This window comes from Lepidochelys olivacea (assembly GCF_965140295.1).
Source record: "Lepidochelys olivacea isolate rLepOli2 genome assembly, chromosome: 1".
Taxonomy (NCBI): Eukaryota; Metazoa; Chordata; order Testudines; family Cheloniidae; genus Lepidochelys; species Lepidochelys olivacea.
In genome coordinates, this window is record NC_140411.1 from 193,449,864 (window position 1) to 193,466,593 (window position 16,730).

The 16,730-nt window shown below is 42.9% G+C and overlaps 1 protein-coding gene across 1 annotated transcript; it reads right to left on the reverse strand.

The window, feature by feature from the left end:
- Positions 1 to 3,303: 3,303 nt before the first annotated feature.
- On the reverse strand, positions 3,304 to 16,166 carry LOC311531695 (uncharacterized protein C3orf38 homolog). The gene is made up of 3 exons (XM_084649305.1): positions 15,876 to 16,166; positions 11,965 to 12,185; positions 3,304 to 5,766 (listed from the first exon to the last, which is right to left on the reverse strand). The coding sequence occupies exons 1-3, from the start codon at positions 16,132 to 16,134 to the stop codon at positions 5,161 to 5,163; spliced, it is 1,086 nt and encodes a 361-aa protein (XP_084505431.1). The 5' UTR covers positions 16,135 to 16,166; the 3' UTR covers positions 3,304 to 5,160.
- Positions 16,167 to 16,730: the final 564 nt, after the last annotated feature.

Consider the following 16,730-nt stretch of genomic DNA (forward strand, 5'->3'; position numbering starts at 1 on the left):
TGTTTTCTCCCAAGGAAGCAGCATAACAGCTGTACATTTAAAACCTGAAGGGCCACTATGGGTGAGAGGTAGTGAATGCTACCATATGTGAATGGTAATGCCAGCAGGTGGTGGAAGTGTGATGACAGTGGGAAATCTGGCAGCCTCCAAGCACAGTGAAAGTGCTTGAATAGAAAGATGTCAGAATCAGGAAGATGAATAACCCTTGAATTTTTCGCTTTTAATTGAAAGGCTAAAGGAAAAAATCTTTTAATTGTGCACTTCCTGATACGCTGCTTTGGGGAAAGCTCACTGACACTCTGGCAGACCAGGTGCTAGCACCTGCCAAGGCCCCTAGGCCTCACTGAACACTGACAAATGCATTGCTGGAAACCAGTCTGGCTCACCTGTGTGCTAGCATTGTTAAAATAGATGTTAAGTTTATAAGAATGTGTGTCATGTTTGAACTTTATGAACTGCTAGTGAGTTGCTGCAGGCATTAATCTCTCTTATAACATCTGTTTCCCATGTTATAAGGGAATCTTTAAGTGTTTGCTTTGAAACTGGAAAGTCCCACAGTCAGGAGAGAAGCATTACCAAGTGTGAAATACTAGTTTAGGACGAGAGCTGTCATTTCCTGCCCCAAATGAGCAGATCTCTATAGATACCAGACAAACCATTGTGGAACATCAGTGGACAAAAGACTTTGCTGATAGCTCCTTGACACCCACGGATATACACAAACCCTCATCACATCACAGTTTGAATTTTGGGGGAAGGGAATAAAAGTACCTGATCAGAAGGAACTGTAGCACTATGCTGCTTGGAATTTGGAGATGGCAATACTTCTAAGCTTAAGCAAGGAATCCCCCAAGCTGTTTAGCTTGGGTTAGCCCTAAAAGACATGTAGAGCTTGCATAATACAGCAGCTTCTATTACCTTTTTAAACCTAAGACTAACTCATTTCTTTCTGTTTACGGGCTTTAAACTTGTAAACCATTCTCCTATTTTATTTTCCCAGTTAATAAATCTTTAGATAGTTTATCACAGGATTGGCTACAAGCATTCTCTTTGGTGAAAGATCTAAGGTACAAGTGACCTGGTCCTTTGGGACTCGGAGTAAGCTGAATATTATTGATTTCTGATGTAAGGGAACGTCTATCACAAAGACAGGCTTGCCTGCACAGCAAGACAGACTAGAGTGCCAAAGAGGACTGTCTATTACTCCATGTTAAGGCTGATATAATGCTTGAGGAGTTCACTCTTGATACTTGGCTGGTGAATCAAATTATAGAACACACAACCAGTTTGGGGTTTGTGCCCTGGTTTGTAACTGTCTGTGCTGAGTTTGGCACCTATGTTTGTGAGCCATTCCAGACAGCCTGCCACACACTTTGACACTCACCTCAACTATTGTGATGTTCCCCTCTGGTGTTATCTGGACTGGTGATCTGCTAAGTCACTCCAATCCTTGACTCTGGGAGCCAGCCTTACCCTGCTCTGCTGTGAGAACCCCAACTCCTGGGGTGTTCACGCACAGCCTCGGGCACATAAGCTGCTCCCAGCTACTTGTAAGCCAATGACACTCGCCAATATCTCCGGTCCCAGACCCAACCCTAGGAACCTCCCTCTTGCGGTGTCCAGTTATGCCCGCTGGATGCTTCAAGCTTATATAAATTTGTCAATTTAACAAAGAAATTGATATGTACCGGGCTTGTCCTCCCAAGGGGAGTCTCTGACACATTGTAAAACACATGCACTGCTTCAGGGAGAACAAACAAACAGATTTATTAACTATAAAGGTAGATTTTAAGTGATTATAAGTCAAAGCATAGGAAGTCAGATTTGGTCAAATGAAATAAAAACAAAACGCATTCTAAGTTGATCTTAACACTTTCAATGTCCTTAAAAACTTAGATGCTTCTCACCCCAGGCTGGCTGGTTACTTTTCAGTCAGGCTCTCCCCTTTGATCAGTGTTTCAGTTGCTTGGTGGTGGTGGTGGTGGCTGTAGATGTAGGTAGGAGAGAGAGAGCATGGCAAAATGTCTCTCCCTTTTATCATGTCATTTCTTTCCCTGAATGGCTCATTTCTCCCCCCCAAGTCAGGTAGGCATTACCTCATCACAGTCCCAAGCTGCCCAAAGGAAGGGGGTGACTCCCTTGAGGGTCTAACAGATTCGTTTGTTGCTACCTAAGCCAGTGTCCATTGTTCCTGTGAGGCTGGTCTGGTCTGTCCCATCCATGCCCTGACAAGGTGTGAACTGCCTCTCTGTTCTTGGAGAGTTTTTGCATGGGCTTGCTTTAAGCCACGAGGACACATTATCAGCCTCATAACTATGTACAAGAAATTATAATTATAACCTATAACCTTACTATACTATTACTGTAACAAGTACTATAACCGCACTATAGCAACCGTGCTCGGTGCCTTGTAAGCCTTCCGAACGACACCCAACATGACAAACTTTGCAATGGATACCACACAATCATTTTGTAAAGATGAACATGGGGGGGTGTGGGGTGTTCCTCCGAGGTACAGAGCATCACACCTCCCCTCTTAGTTTACTGCAAGAGAGTTAGTCACCGTTAGTTTGTTATCATTCTCTTGGCATCCAGCAGTTAAGGCCCTGACGCAGTGTGCCTCAGTTTCTCCATTCTCACACAGCAAACTGGGTTTTCTTTTTTTTAATAGTTTCTCTGCTGTGATAAGCTTTAAACCTGTTTACAGGTATTAATTGAAAAGTAGCATCATCATAAGGTTTAACATCAGTAACAAAATTCTTATCCCAAAATTTAACATTAATACCAAAATTTTTATCTCAGCTGTGCGTTTACAAGTATCTTTATGATACCATGCCCTCTGTTCAGATAATTTGAGGCTAGTTTGTTCATTACCCATGGTGTCCTTTGACTCTCTCCCATGTAATCCGTCACTGACTTTTCCTTCCGCAAAAAGGTAGTTAGCAAAGCTGAAACTAACAGCAGACAGACATATACAGAAAGAACTGAAGGTAACCACTCCCCCCTCAAGTTTGTATGGTAGTGTTGCTCTCTGCTTTCCCCATTCTCTCTTCCTGGGAAAGTCTTAGACACCTGAAAGGGAGCACAAAATGCTTACAATGTTATGTAATGGAAGAGAGTTCTGTACATGCTTGTTGACACAAATACAATTGTACAACCTGAATACAGATGTTCTGTTTGGCTGTATTCCTCTCTTCTGAAGTTGTTTGTGCACTTTCTGTCGATGTGAGTGAAGTGAGTTCATAAAGCATAAACACTGGTATAATTTTAATTTAGCAAGGACAACTAGTTACATTTTGAATGTAATGTTCATAAAGTCATGTTCACATTAGTGCATGTTTAGAAATACTATGCATTTTAGTAAGAAGGGAAAGCACAGTACACTTCTACGGGAGACCAAATATTTGCTTTAATTAATATTCAGTGAGGTAGTATCGCTACATAATCAAAAGAGGCACTGTTTTTAGTCTTCGGTTTGCAGTTATTTCCTCCTCTGCACTGCAAAAGTCAAAATCACGAGCATGTAGAGACTTCCCCCACTCCCTCCCTTTTCATAGGTATGCATGGCTACCAATCAACTTGAATCTAGTAGAATACACCTGTGCAAGCAAAGGGAAGTGCTACACAGGAATTTCAGAATGAAAGCTACTTTTTCTTATTAGAAATTAGGAGCTGAGAAAGCCCTCATCTCAACAGTTCACGAGGAAACAATGTTTCAAACATTGTCCTTCACTCAGTATATAATCACATTCTTTTTAAACAAATCCTGTTGTTGTTGTTAAAGGGACAACTAGAAATCAGTTGGTTCACAAAAGTGAGTTCGAGAGTAGTTTTTTCAGCGCCACACTTGCCTCGTGTCTTCCTGCTACTTATTACTAGTTTTAACCACATTTAAGCATTTCTTTAAAGTGCATACTTCTCTCCCACGTTGTGTGAAAGACCACACAAATAGGAAATAATTATTGGAGAAATAATGAAATTGAGTAGACAAACAACTGTCAAATACTCGAAGCAAGTAAACAGAAAAGATTTTACGTGATCTTTTGTGTTACTTTTAAACACATTAAGAAAACAGAGAAGTGTAGTTATTGAAGTTACCTGAATTCCCTTTAACCTCTGAATTGCTATTACTTGTGGCAATGGAAGAGCGAGCTTATCTGGAAAATCTACTTCTTGTTCCAGCTTCCTTGTTTTAAAAAGCTGACATATCCAGTTTAATAAGTCTGCAGTAATTGGATACAATTCTTGATTCTGAGAGAACGTACAGGAACCACCACATGTAAGCTATTACATTAAACTCTCCTGTAAGTTATATACAAAACAAATACCCAATCAAAGCATCTGGCTTTATAGGAAGCTTAAATTGACTAAATTCCAATGTTAACTCCTTGATCCCACAGAGAGTCAGAGCAAGAAATGGATGCAATGGCAACCATTTAATTTTGGGAGCAGGGGGTTTTTTTATTGCAGAGGTGAGGTAAATGCTACTGGAAAATGAAAAATAAATGACAACTATTGATTCAGAACAGGAAAAACATTGCAAGCAGCAGGGCTAGCTTCCCCACATCATCTTATTAAGTTCTCTCTATTTTTTAGTGAAGGAATCAACTTTAGGACAAAGAGAAAAAATCTCTTCATGCATTCAGTGCTTGACTTCTCTCCTGAAACTACCAACAAGGCTGCCAGTTTTGTGGGGGTTATTGGCCCATTAAGAAATTAGACCAAGAATCCTAATGCACTTTTAAGCGGCCACTTGAAGGCAATGACTTTCCAACATAGTTGGGGTCCAACTTTAACTAGTGGCCTCGGGAGAAGCCCCATATGCTGTAATAAGTCCCTGTGGCGTCCAGTTCCTCATAATTATCACAACCCACATTCCAATACAGCCACATTTTTTGTAAGTGAGGAACACATCAAATAGAAGGAAAAATAAAGTTACTTCATTTCTAAACATGTGTTGTGCAGTTAACTTTCTCAATTACATGTTAGTATGGAAGATGGGTACCCAAAAGCAGTGGAGCTTTTTAAGTGTATTTCACTCAGTACTTTGGCATGTCATCAACTTAGCAAACCTGACTAAAGAAACAGACATCACCACAAGTCTGAAGTCATTTAAACATTCAAATATGCACAACTGCTGTATTGTTTTTCAAACAATCGTTATTCCCCCAATTCTGTACGCACATTGCTCAGAATTTGAGGTTCAAGCAAGCTCAGTTCTTTCCCATCGTATAGCTCTCGCAGTTCGTTCGATTCATATTTTATGGACGGCTTTTGCACTTGTGTCCCAGGCTCCAGAGCATTTTCTCCAACTATTTTAAGATTCACTAATTTTATTTTCCAGGTATTCTCTCTAACTGGACAGCGGATGAGTCCAAAGATTTGTTCAAAGATGCCCAAGCAAATGTTGCCTCTATGTACTGTGCCAGCTACTGCCACCACTACTAACCCATGTGGAGAAATTACACACTTCAGTCCACCAGCACCCAAGTTGGGGTTCAGTAAGAGATACTCTTCTTTCACCAGTGAGAGTAAACGGAGGCTCACCAATTCTGCACCAACGTATTCTTCCATGTTTTTTTCTAACGTGTTGTAACAAAATTTCAGTTTGACATCCTCCCAGAAATGCTGTGGTCCCCACTGTTCTTTGGATTGTCTCCCCAAAGGATGCTGAGAGTTGAGAAGTTCAAAGAACCACTGACAGAATTCTCTTCCTAGTCTGTGCCAATCATTCTCTTCCTGTTGTTTTTGTCTCTGTTCATAGCTCTGTAATCAAAAAAAAAAAAAAGATTTGCTTATTTTTCTTAGAAGAATTTAGCAGCCGTTAATACAGAAGCTTGGTACTTACTATACACAAGTCTTTAATACAGCTCAAAAAATTAGATGTGCTAAAATTTTATTTTCTATTTTGCACATTCCTGAGTTTTTCAGACAGAATGCTTGAGAAGGAATAAAGCAAGGAAGTCCAACCTAAACCTCTATTCTTAAATAATGAAGATTCTGCGTGCTTGTCCATAGTTGGTGCCCAGAAACCTCTTCAATAGTCACTTTAGAAATACTTGAAGTAGTTACTCTTAAGAGAAATGAGAAAGGTACTTAAAATTGGTTTGAGGAATAAGCTCAACAACTCTGGATGAAATCCTAGCTCAATTTAAGTCAATGGCAGTTCTGACACTTACTTCAATGGGGCCAACATTTTTCACACAGTTTCTAAAGAGTATGATTTAGTCTTGCTGTGTAAAAAGGAGTTGTCTGTACAAGTAAATTCTAGCTAAGATTTACACTTAAAACCTAAGATTATGGCAATACCTTGTCAAACCAAGATAAAATACAGAACCAAATGGCTTACAATACATATCCTCAATAAACAAATATCCCCATTTACTTGGGAGCAATGGTAGCAGTTCTCATACTAAAGGTGGCCACAGTAATTAACTCTACCCTCAATGTCTCCCTTTATTGTATTTGTCTTTGACAGATACTAGCAAGCTACCTTTATGCTTTGGACCCTCAAATGACCAGATGGACACAACCAGTCCTGATCAGTATCAGCCATTTTTTAAGTGTGTCCTTGATGCAACATTTGAAGCTGCTGGAGTATCTCAGAACCTACCTGATATTTCAACCCGAGGTAGTAGAAGATGCTAACAAAAAGAAAATCTAACCCAGGAAGAACTGGATAGTTTAGGATTATTGGGAGATAAAACTTTTCACCTCTAGATTACCTACTTGATCCTAGATCGATTTTATTAGTGACAGAAAGTCAATACCACCGGAAAGCTGTCTGGTCACCTATGTGAAGGGAGTCTGATCTTCACCATGTTTCTAATAGAAAAGTGTCCAAATCACAGTCTCCCAGGGTATCATAACTGCACCCTTTCATCAGCTCTAAGACTACTGGAAAAAATATTTTAAAATAGTAACCCAAAACAAACACTGGCAGCATGAAAGAATACAAAAAATAGTCTGAAGCGATCAACACAGCTCCTCACACAAAACTAAATTTAATTTGTTTAAAAAATCTCAAGGCAGCATGGTCCAACAGAGGACGGTATTAAAACTAGGTTCTCCGCTAATTCACTGTGTATCTTGGGCAAGTCACTCAACTTCTGTATCCCTGGTTTCCCGGTTTTTACAGGTGGGAAATTAAACTTACCTGCCTTTGCAAAGCATTTCTAAGATATACAGAGGAGGAACCTATGTAACTGCTAAGTATTAGAAACAAATGGACTAAACCAATACTAACCTGAAGGGTTATTTCCTTGAAGCAGCCCGGCGAGGCTGCAGTCTGTCCTGCAAATGTAGCGGAGAATGATGGAGATGAAAGCAGAAACTAAGTTGTTATACGTAGCCAGTAGCAAGGGGAAGATCTCGTTGAGGATAGAATAGGGATAAATTGCAATACATTTAATAAAATGAAACCAAGAATAGCAACTGTTAAGAAAGGTATTGGGGGACAATGAAAATTGGAACTTTAAGTGTTTTATAGCTGTGTATGTTATCATGTACAGAGGAGGAAGAAATATGAAGACTTAAATATTTGGGAAATAAGTTGTTATATTTTAAGTACAGACTGGCGGGTTACTTTTAAAGATACGTTTGGCTGATAATGGGATTCAGAAAAGGAAGTTTTCTGTCATCTAGAGGAAAAATCCTTTCCCAGATAAAGGAAGAGTGAATTCATGCAAGTCAGGGATCCGTACAGAGGAGCACTAGACAGTTATCCATTTGTCGCCCAGGTAGGCACATCTCTCGAACCAACTTTGTTCTTAAGGACATATCCTTTGCTTTCTCTTACAATACAGGCTGGTTTCTTCACTGAATATTTTATGACTGAAACTTTGTGACGAAAAGATCCTTAATTTTCCATTAAGTTCTAGCCTACTAATGCCAAGCCCCACGTTACGAACAGGAATTAGATCTATAGGATGAACTGCTCATTTTTTCGTTTGCATTTGTTGAGTGAGATACCAACAATGCACATCTACATCTTTTGGTACTTGCCAATTAACAGCATTCCTTAAAAGCAGATCAAGTCAGAAGCAAGTTCAACAAAGCTACTGTGAAGGTCGTGATCATTATCTTCCGGAATCAAAGTTCGGATAATAACTTCTGTGTTTGAATTTCATATTTTAGATTAAATATATACTCCAGAGTTATGATGCCATGACTTCTCACCCCCACTCCTGCCGCAAGGGGTAAGTGGAAGGAGAAGCCTGACCATAAAGCACAGCTGAATTTCCCATTCTTTCTGCGTTTCTCTGAATGAGTATTTAACTCACTTTACTTTTACTGTATCTAATTTCCAGTCATGTATCCTTCACTGTCTTAAATACTGCAAGTTGTTTTCACTCTTGCTGCTTTATAGAAAGCAGTCAAAACAGAGTCACAATAACACAAGCCTTACAGTATGGTACATTATTGAGACAACAGAAGAACTAGGTTCCTTAGCATGTCCCATCTTCTGGGTCTGTCTTTTACATTGTAAATTCTGTGGGGGCAGCGAGTGTTGTGCACAACAGCAAGCATATTCTTGCCACTTAAACAGTAGCATATATACATGACAAATTACTTTCCCCAAGGGAACAAGTCAGCAAAATTGCACATCAGTAGCTACAGAGCTCTTTGATAGTCAGATGGATGACCATTATGTCTCTGAGTCACATAACTGCTTAATAGTAATCATGGCTACCTCAAGTTAGAAACTTTACATCCAAGAATGATAAACTAGTAAAACCAACCAACCAAACAAAAATATTTTGCAAAATAAAATGAGGAGGAAGTTCAGATCACACACAAACTTGTTGATAATGAGGCATATCTAGTCACAGCATATTAAGCAGAGGTTAGAAAGAGACCTATTCGGTAGCAGGGGTTGCGCTGCCGCCAGTCCTAAAGTTTCAGAAGAGTGACAATTTTTCAACATCTGTCGTGCATTTCACTCTCCACTTTCCAGAGATACCAGAAATGGAAAGGAAGATTACTTTTTGCAAGCCAACAGCAATTGGACCATCTAACCAAATGATTTGCCATGTGACCTGTTACTTAAAAACTAAGGGCAGCAGTGCTGTTTCGGTGCTATTGTCACTTGGCAAAGTGGGAGAAGAGCAGCTTAAAAAAAAAAAAAAAAAAGAGAGAGAGAAGCACAGTTTATTTTCCCAACAATTGAGACTAAACTTTCAGAACACTTCTCAGAACATTTGTGACCTTGAAGTTTATGGCGCTTCCCATGTCCATTAACTTTATGGGAGTCACATGTTCATCTTTAGACTTATCCAGACTCTGATGTACTATTTTGTCTTAATTTGTGACCTACTGATTCCACTCATTGCAATTCAAAGTCAGTTGTTGTGAGGAAGACACAACATGTTAATTATGTACTCAGACACCAATGAACAAAGGGCATTTTCTCTATCAAGATAGTTACAGAATTTCCAGATATGAGATTCCGAATTGCAAATATGAGAGGATAATTTTTTTTATTAAGTGAAGCTTTTAAACCAAGAAAAATTTCAGTTCCACTACAAACACAGGAAAACACAACCATCCTCGTGCAAGTGCTGGAGGAACCAACTAGGGGCAGAGCTCTTCTTGACCTGCTGCTCACAAACCAGGAAGAATTAGTAGGGGAAGCAAAAGTGGATGGGAACCTGGGAGGCAGTGACCATGAGATGGTCAAGTTCAGGATCTTAACACAAGGAAGAAAGGAGAGCAGCAGAATACGGACCCTGGACTTCAGAAAAGCAGACTGACTCCCTCAGGGAACTGATGGGCAGGATCCTCTGGGAGAACAGAGGGGGAAAGGAGTCCAGGAGAGCTGGCTGTACTTATTGAGGTTACAGGAACAAACCATCCCGATGTGTAGAAAGAATAGTAAATATGGCAGACGAACAGCTTGGCTTAACAGTGAAATCGTTGCTGATCTTAAACACAAAAAAGAAGCTTACAAGAAGTGGAAGATTGGACAAATGACCAGGGATGAGTATAAAAATATTGCTCAGGCATGCAGGAGTGAAATCAGGAAGGCCAAATCACACTCGGAGTTGCAGCTAGCAAGAAATGTTAAGAGTAACAAGAAGGGTTTCTTCAGGTATGTTAGCAACAAGCAGCAAGTCCAGGAAAGTGTGGGCCCCTTACTGAATGAGGGAGGCACCCTAGTGACAGGGGATGTAGGAAAAGCTAATGTACTTAATGCTTTTTTTGCTTCTGTCTTCACGAACAAGGTCAGCTCCCAGACTACTGCACCGGGCAGCACAGCATGGGGAGGAGGCGACCAGCGCTCTGTGGAGAAAGAAGTGGTTCGGGACTATTTAGAAAAGCTGGACGAGCACAAGTCCATGGGACCAGATGCGTTGCATCCGAGAGTGCTAAAGGAGTTGGCAGATGTGATTGCAGAGCCATTGGCCGTTATCTCTGAAAACTCATGGCGATCGGGGGAGGTCCCAGACGACTGGAAAAAGGCTAATGCCCGTCTTTTAAAAAGGGAAGAAGGAGGATCCTGGGAACTACAGGCCAGTCAGCCTCACCTCAGTCCCTGGAAAAATCATGGAGCAGGTCCTCAAGGAATCGATTCTGAAGCACTTAGAGGAGAGGAAAGTGATCAAGAACAGTCAGCATGGATTCACCAAGGGCAAGTCATGCCTGACTTAACTAGTTGCCTTCTATGACAAGATAACTGGCTCTGTGGATGAGGGGAAAGCAGTGGACGTGTTATTCCTTGTCTTTAGCAAAGCTTTTGATACTGTCTCCCACAGTATTCTTGCCAGCAAGTTAAAAAAGTATGGGCTGGATGAATGGACTATAAGGTGGATAGAAAGCTGGCTAGATCATCGGGCTCAATGGGTAGTGATCAATGGCTCCATGTCTAGTCGGCAGCTGGTATCAAGTGGAGTGCCCCAAGGGTCGGTCCTGGGGCCGGTTTTGTTGAGTATCTTCATTAATGATCTGGAGGATGGCGCGGACTGCACCCTCAGCAAGTTTGCAGATGACACTATACTGGGAGGAGTGGTAGATACGCTGCAGGGTAGGGATAGGATACAGAGGGACCAAGACAAATTAGAGGACTGGACCAAAAGAAATCTGATGAGGTTCAACAAGGACAAGTGCAGAGTCCTGCATTTAGAACGGAAGAATCCCACACACCGCAACAGACTAGGGATTGAATGGCTAGGCAGCAGTTCTGCAGAAAAGGACGTAGGGATTACAGCAGACAAGAAGCTGGATATGAGTCAACAGCATGCCCTTGTTGCCAAGAAGGCTAACGGCATTTTGGGCTGTATAAGTAGGGGCATTGCCAGCAGATCGAGGGACGTGATCGTTCCCCTCTATTCGACATTGGTGAGGCCTCATCTGGAGTACAGTGTCCAGTTTTGGGCCCCACACTACAAGAAGGATGTGGAGAAATTGGAAAGCATCCAGCGGAGGGCAACAAAAATGATTAGGGGACTGGAACACATGAGTTATGAGGAGAAGCTGAGGGAACTGGGATTGTTTAGTCTGCAGAAGAGAAGAATGAGGGGGGATTTGATAGCTGCTTTCAATTATCTGAAAGGGGGTTCCAAAGAGGATGGATCTAGACTGTTCTCAGTGGTAGCAGCTGACAGAATGAAGAGTAATGGTCTCAAGTTGCAGTGGGGGAGGTTTAGGTTGGATATTAGGAAAAACGTTTTCACTACGAGGGTGGTGAAGCACTGGACTGAGTTACCTAGGGAGCTGGTGGAATCTCCTTCCTTTGAGGTTTTTAAGGTCAGGCTTGACAAAGCCCTGGCTGGGATGATTTAGTTGGGAATTGGTCCTACTTTGAGCAGGGGGTTGGACTAGATGACCTCCTGAGGTTCCTTCCAACTCTGATATTCTATGATTCTATTATCTCAGTTTGGCTGAGAAAAAAATGTCAGTGAACTTACAAACAATAGTTGTTCCACATAGGCAATATTCTTAGGTCTTTCAGAACGTAAAGCTCACCTGTTTATTCGGATTAATATCCTCTCTCTCTGCAACACGATCTGTCAGCTGCCCACTCCAGTATTGCTTTGCATGATGAATGAGCTGGTGTTTTTCAGAACAAGGTGGCACCACAACTCCTTCTTTTGCCAGGTATTTAAAAATTATTTCTCGATAGACTTTTCTTCGTTTCAAGAGTTCTTCTACACTTTGACTGTAAACTAAAATTGCATGAATGGCTTCTGGAAATAAAGAAAGTTAAGTCAGCAACTGCTTCTCTCATTAGAAAATGAATCTGTTGATTTTCTGACTAAAGTAAAAATTTCAACTTGAACATTTTTCTCAGTGATGACCAGTATCAAACTCATGCACATATCATTGAAAGACATTCAGCAAGCCATATGCAAAAGCCTGAAATGTATCTGTTGCCTCAATGGCCTAACAGAAACCGATCCTTGAATCAGAACTAACTGGCTGAAACTAGAGCTGAACAGTTTGTTTGGGGGCCGAATTGAAGATCCCCAAAAAAATCAGTTGAGTTCAAACCTAAACTAATTTTTTTAAAAACTTTCCTCACCAAAAAGAAAACCTAAAATATATATATATTAATTTTGGATTAAACAACATATTTTTGTACTCAAAAGGATTTCCCCTCCCCACCCAGTTTTTGGGTGTTTACCACCATTTTGTCTGTTTTTAGTAAGTAAAGCTAAATTCCTAAATGAAACATTTTAAAACAAAACATCAAAACATTGTTTCAAAACAGTCAATACAGTTTTGATTTTTTCAAACAAATTCTCTTTTTTCCAGCCAGAACTACTCACCAAATTCCTCCCTAATATGCTAACAGTTTTGGCGCCCTGAAATTGCATTTTTGGGCAAACTATTTGCTGGAAAAATAATTCACTTGGGTCTCGATGAAATTCAAACCATGCAAAACAGAGACAAATGCTTATAGGTTGTGGAAGCAACTTGGCCGTAACAACTCCAGTGGCTCAAACTCTCTGCTTGCATACATTAATCATGTATGCAAGCAGAGGGTCTTGCTGGAGCCCCCAGTTCCTTCTGGATGTCCAGTGACTGCCAAAGGGACTTTATTTGAGCTTGTCAAAAAGGACAACCTTTTTACGATGTTTATTTTGCCACTCACAGAATGTGTTCCAAATGGACACTACACTTTCAAGTGATCTGGAAACTCTAGCTGCTGCAGGACACAGCAGCCAACTTATTTCAGGCAAAGGGAGCCCTGCACATGTTCACTGAGATGCATTAGCTAAAAACTTACTTTGGGTTAATATTTAAGTTGGCTTTGACCTAAATTATTTAGCTCTTGATACCGCAAGCTTCCTCCCCCCAAATGATACTGCAACAGCTGTGATCACTTGAATCAAATCTAAAGTCACTTCCACCATTGGTCTGACTAAACCTGGATCTGATGTCCTTCAGAACATGCTGCAAGGCTTCTTTGTGTTCCCAGGAAAGGAACAGTATAGATACAGGGTTGAAAGAGAGGAGAATTTAACAGAATAGAGGGCCTTTTATGGTCTTTCTGAACAGTTGAGTTTTTAATCAATGTATAATTATTTTACTAGCCTGGATAGATACTTTCTTCTGCGAGGTTACAGTCAGAAAAGTTTATCTTCAAGAGGGAAATCCTAATGTTCTAATGTCTGCTTGCCGTCAACCACTTCCCTATTTAGATTTTATCAATAATACATAACATTTTGGTTAACTACCAGCCAGTTCTGTAAACTCAAATTGGGATTTAAAAAGCTGTGTTCTTTCTACCTCACACATCAACAATGCAGATTTCTAGAATCAGAACTTAGGTGGTGATTCTGCCAGCAATAAACAGAACACAGTTCAGTGAGATTTGCCTTCCATAAGCCATTACAGGTGTGAAGGCTGATGAAAGTATAAATGTTTACAATGTACAATAACCAAATATTTAAGATCCAGGGGGATGCATTGTGCAATGTAGGAAGGTGCCATTTTTAATATACAATTTTTCTGACAGAAAGCACATTACTATTGGAAACCCTTATTTTTCAGGGGTTCATTGCTCAGGAAATATTACAAGCTGAAACTTGGCCTTTAAAGAAGTCAAAGTAGCCAATTCTAATTTTAGCTGATGTTACACATCAAGCACTTTAGTATTTGATTCAGAACACCTTACATTTAGGAAAAGATTGTTTAGTTAAAGTTAACTTTACTTATCCTTATTGTGTTCTATAAGTACTACAAAAATCCTTAAGATAAAGCAAAGCAAAACAGTCACAAATAAAAATGAGTCCTCAAAAAGGAATGGAAGATAAACAAATGAGAGATACTTTGCCCTATGGGCTAGTAACTTATTTACCACCTGACTGTGCATGTTTCTTTCAACAACTGAGAGTAGAAGTTACTCATGCCAGCAGCAGTATTAACTGGTGTTTCAGTTAGTTGTAATGCAGACCTGCACCTTACCCTCCCCCCCCCCCCCGCTACTTTTTTTAAAGGACATAGAACTTACATGACACACACACACTACTTCATAAAGTATGAAAAGGCATTTCACTGTCAAACATAGAAGACAGTAAGCATTGACTATCTTGGTAATTTGTTCAGAAGCCTGAGTGCCTCTCAGAAGAGCACAATCCATGATTTTACCCATTGAAAGCTGCTTTTGGTATGAACACCTCTCCTGCTTGTTTCAGAGTAGCAGCGGTGTTAGTCTGTATTTGCAAAAAGAAAAGGACTACTTGTGGCACCTTAGAGACTAACCAATTTATCTGAGCATAAGCTTTCGTGAGCTACAGCTCACTTCCGATGTAGCTCACGAAAGCTTATGCTCAGATAAACTGGTTAGTCTCTAAGGTGCCACAAATACTCCTTCTCCTGCTTGTGTAGAGCCTAGCATAATGGAGTACTGATGCTGTTTGGATACCACCACAATACACTAATAAAAAACAGACTTAACCCACAGAAAGATCCATGGAGGAAAGAGGCTCTAAACAGGGATACAATCAAATCAAGTGTCGAGGGCTCACACATGGTGTAATTTTTGGGCTACGAAAACAGCTATGGCATTTACCTAACCAAGGAATTACGAAGTATTATTTTCTTTGAAAGCGGCAACGACTCCTGTGGCACCTTACAGACTAACAGACGTACTGGAGCACAAGCTTTCGTGGGCCGACCAAGTGGGTATTCGCCCACGAAAGCCCACGCTCCAATACGTCTGTTACTCTATTAGGTGCCAAACAGGACTCTTTGCTGCTTTTACAGATCCAGACTAACATGGCTACCCCTCCGAGATTTTCTTTGAAAAATATCAGAAATCATCAAATGGAAAAAAAAAATCTAGAAAGTCCGTTTACCACCCCCCCCCCCAGTGTTTCCTATTTCAATACCGCGTCACGCTTGAGAGGCTCAGGCACCCGAGCGGCGCGATGACTTGACAGACCGGCATGAAGTCAACAGCTGGGTAACCTCGCAGGCCTCAGAGATCAACAGAGGCTTCAGCCCCGCCCCCGCCCGGTTAACAGGCGCGAGGCAGGTGACCGGCCAAAGCACGGGCCGCGCTGGGCGCTGTTCTGGGCGAACCCACAGGCCGCGCACCGGGCACGGGCAGCGGCGCGTGGGGGCACAGCTCGCAGCGCGAGACTCGTACTGCGCCGGCGCCGAGGAGCCCGCGAGAGCTGAGCGGCGGCCGCAGCCCGTGACCAGCCGAGGCCTCGAAGCCCAAACCCCAAGGAGCCGCTTCAGTGGGCGGGGCGTTGGCGGCTGCGAGGGGCGGGGCACTGACCCGCCGAACCCTGCAGCGCGAGGTGCCGCGCGACCCGCCCCGCCGCTAAGGCAGGGGCCGCCTGACAAAAGGGGCGGGGCTAGCGCTAGAGCCCGCCCCTTCCTCCCCCTCAGCGGGCCCCAAGCACCGCCCCGGCCCCACCCGCCTTGTCGGCTCTGCGGCAGCACCAGGCGGTTAGTGATCGTGTCCGTCAGCGACGTCAGCTCCTCCGTCTCCAGAAACTCCAGCAGCGCCCGGCACCCGGCCCGCTCCCGCTCGCTCAGCCCCATCGTCCGCCCAGCGGCAGCCGGCGCCGGGCTGTCGGCAGCCCCCGCCCTCCTCGGCTCGCGCAACCCTGACAACCAGCCCAGCGGAAGGGACGAAGCTTCCGCAACCTGCGTGGGCGGCAGTAAACAGCCCCTCATGGGCCGCCTGGGAGCAGCAGCTAAAGGGACCCGGCTGGAAACGGGCACCTCCCGGCACTGTGGTTCCGCCCCTTTCCTAAGCCCCGCCCCTGGAGGCCGCTCGAGGCCGGCTGCGGGGGAAGGAGCTGGCTGGGGCGGGGTGTTGGTGCTTTCAGAGGGGAGGGGAGACCATGCAGACACCCCCACCCTGACCCCAAACCAGGGCAGCTTCTGATACACCCCCCCCCCGTCGCCTCTCACCACTAGGTGAGTGAGCCTCAGCCGCTGTCTCTGCGCAGATAGTAGAGGTTTGAGGACAAAGGGCAGGTGTTACCCTGCAGCGCTAGACCGATGCTGGGCAGGGGTGGGAAGAAGCCACGCCTTGGAGTGACGTAGTTATACCGACCTAACACCCCCCCTAGACAGCCCTGGCAGCAGAAGAGCTTCTCCCATCAACATCGCTACTGGCTCTCACGGAGATGGATTAACTACGCCAAATGGAGACGCTCTCCCATATGTGTAGGCGCATCTTTACTGAGGGCATGGCTACACTTGCAGTTGTAGAGCGCTGGGAGCTAAACCAGCCTTTGGAGACCGCAGCAGGGAGAACGCTGCCA

Excerpts from the sequence above, each read along its gene's own strand:
- LOC311531695 (XM_084649305.1), bottom strand. The coding sequence starts at position 16,134 with ATGAGGGGCTGTTTACTGCCGCCCACGCAGGTTGCGGAAGCTTCGTCC. Across the intron at positions 12,186-15,875 it reads GCTGCCGCAGAGCCGACAAG|AAGCCATTCATGCAATTTTA; the intron begins GCGGGTGGGGCC and ends CTTTATTTCCAG. Across the intron at positions 5,767-11,964 it reads ATATTAATCCGAATAAACAG|AGCTATGAACAGAGACAAAA; the intron begins GTGAGCTTTACG and ends TTTTGATTACAG.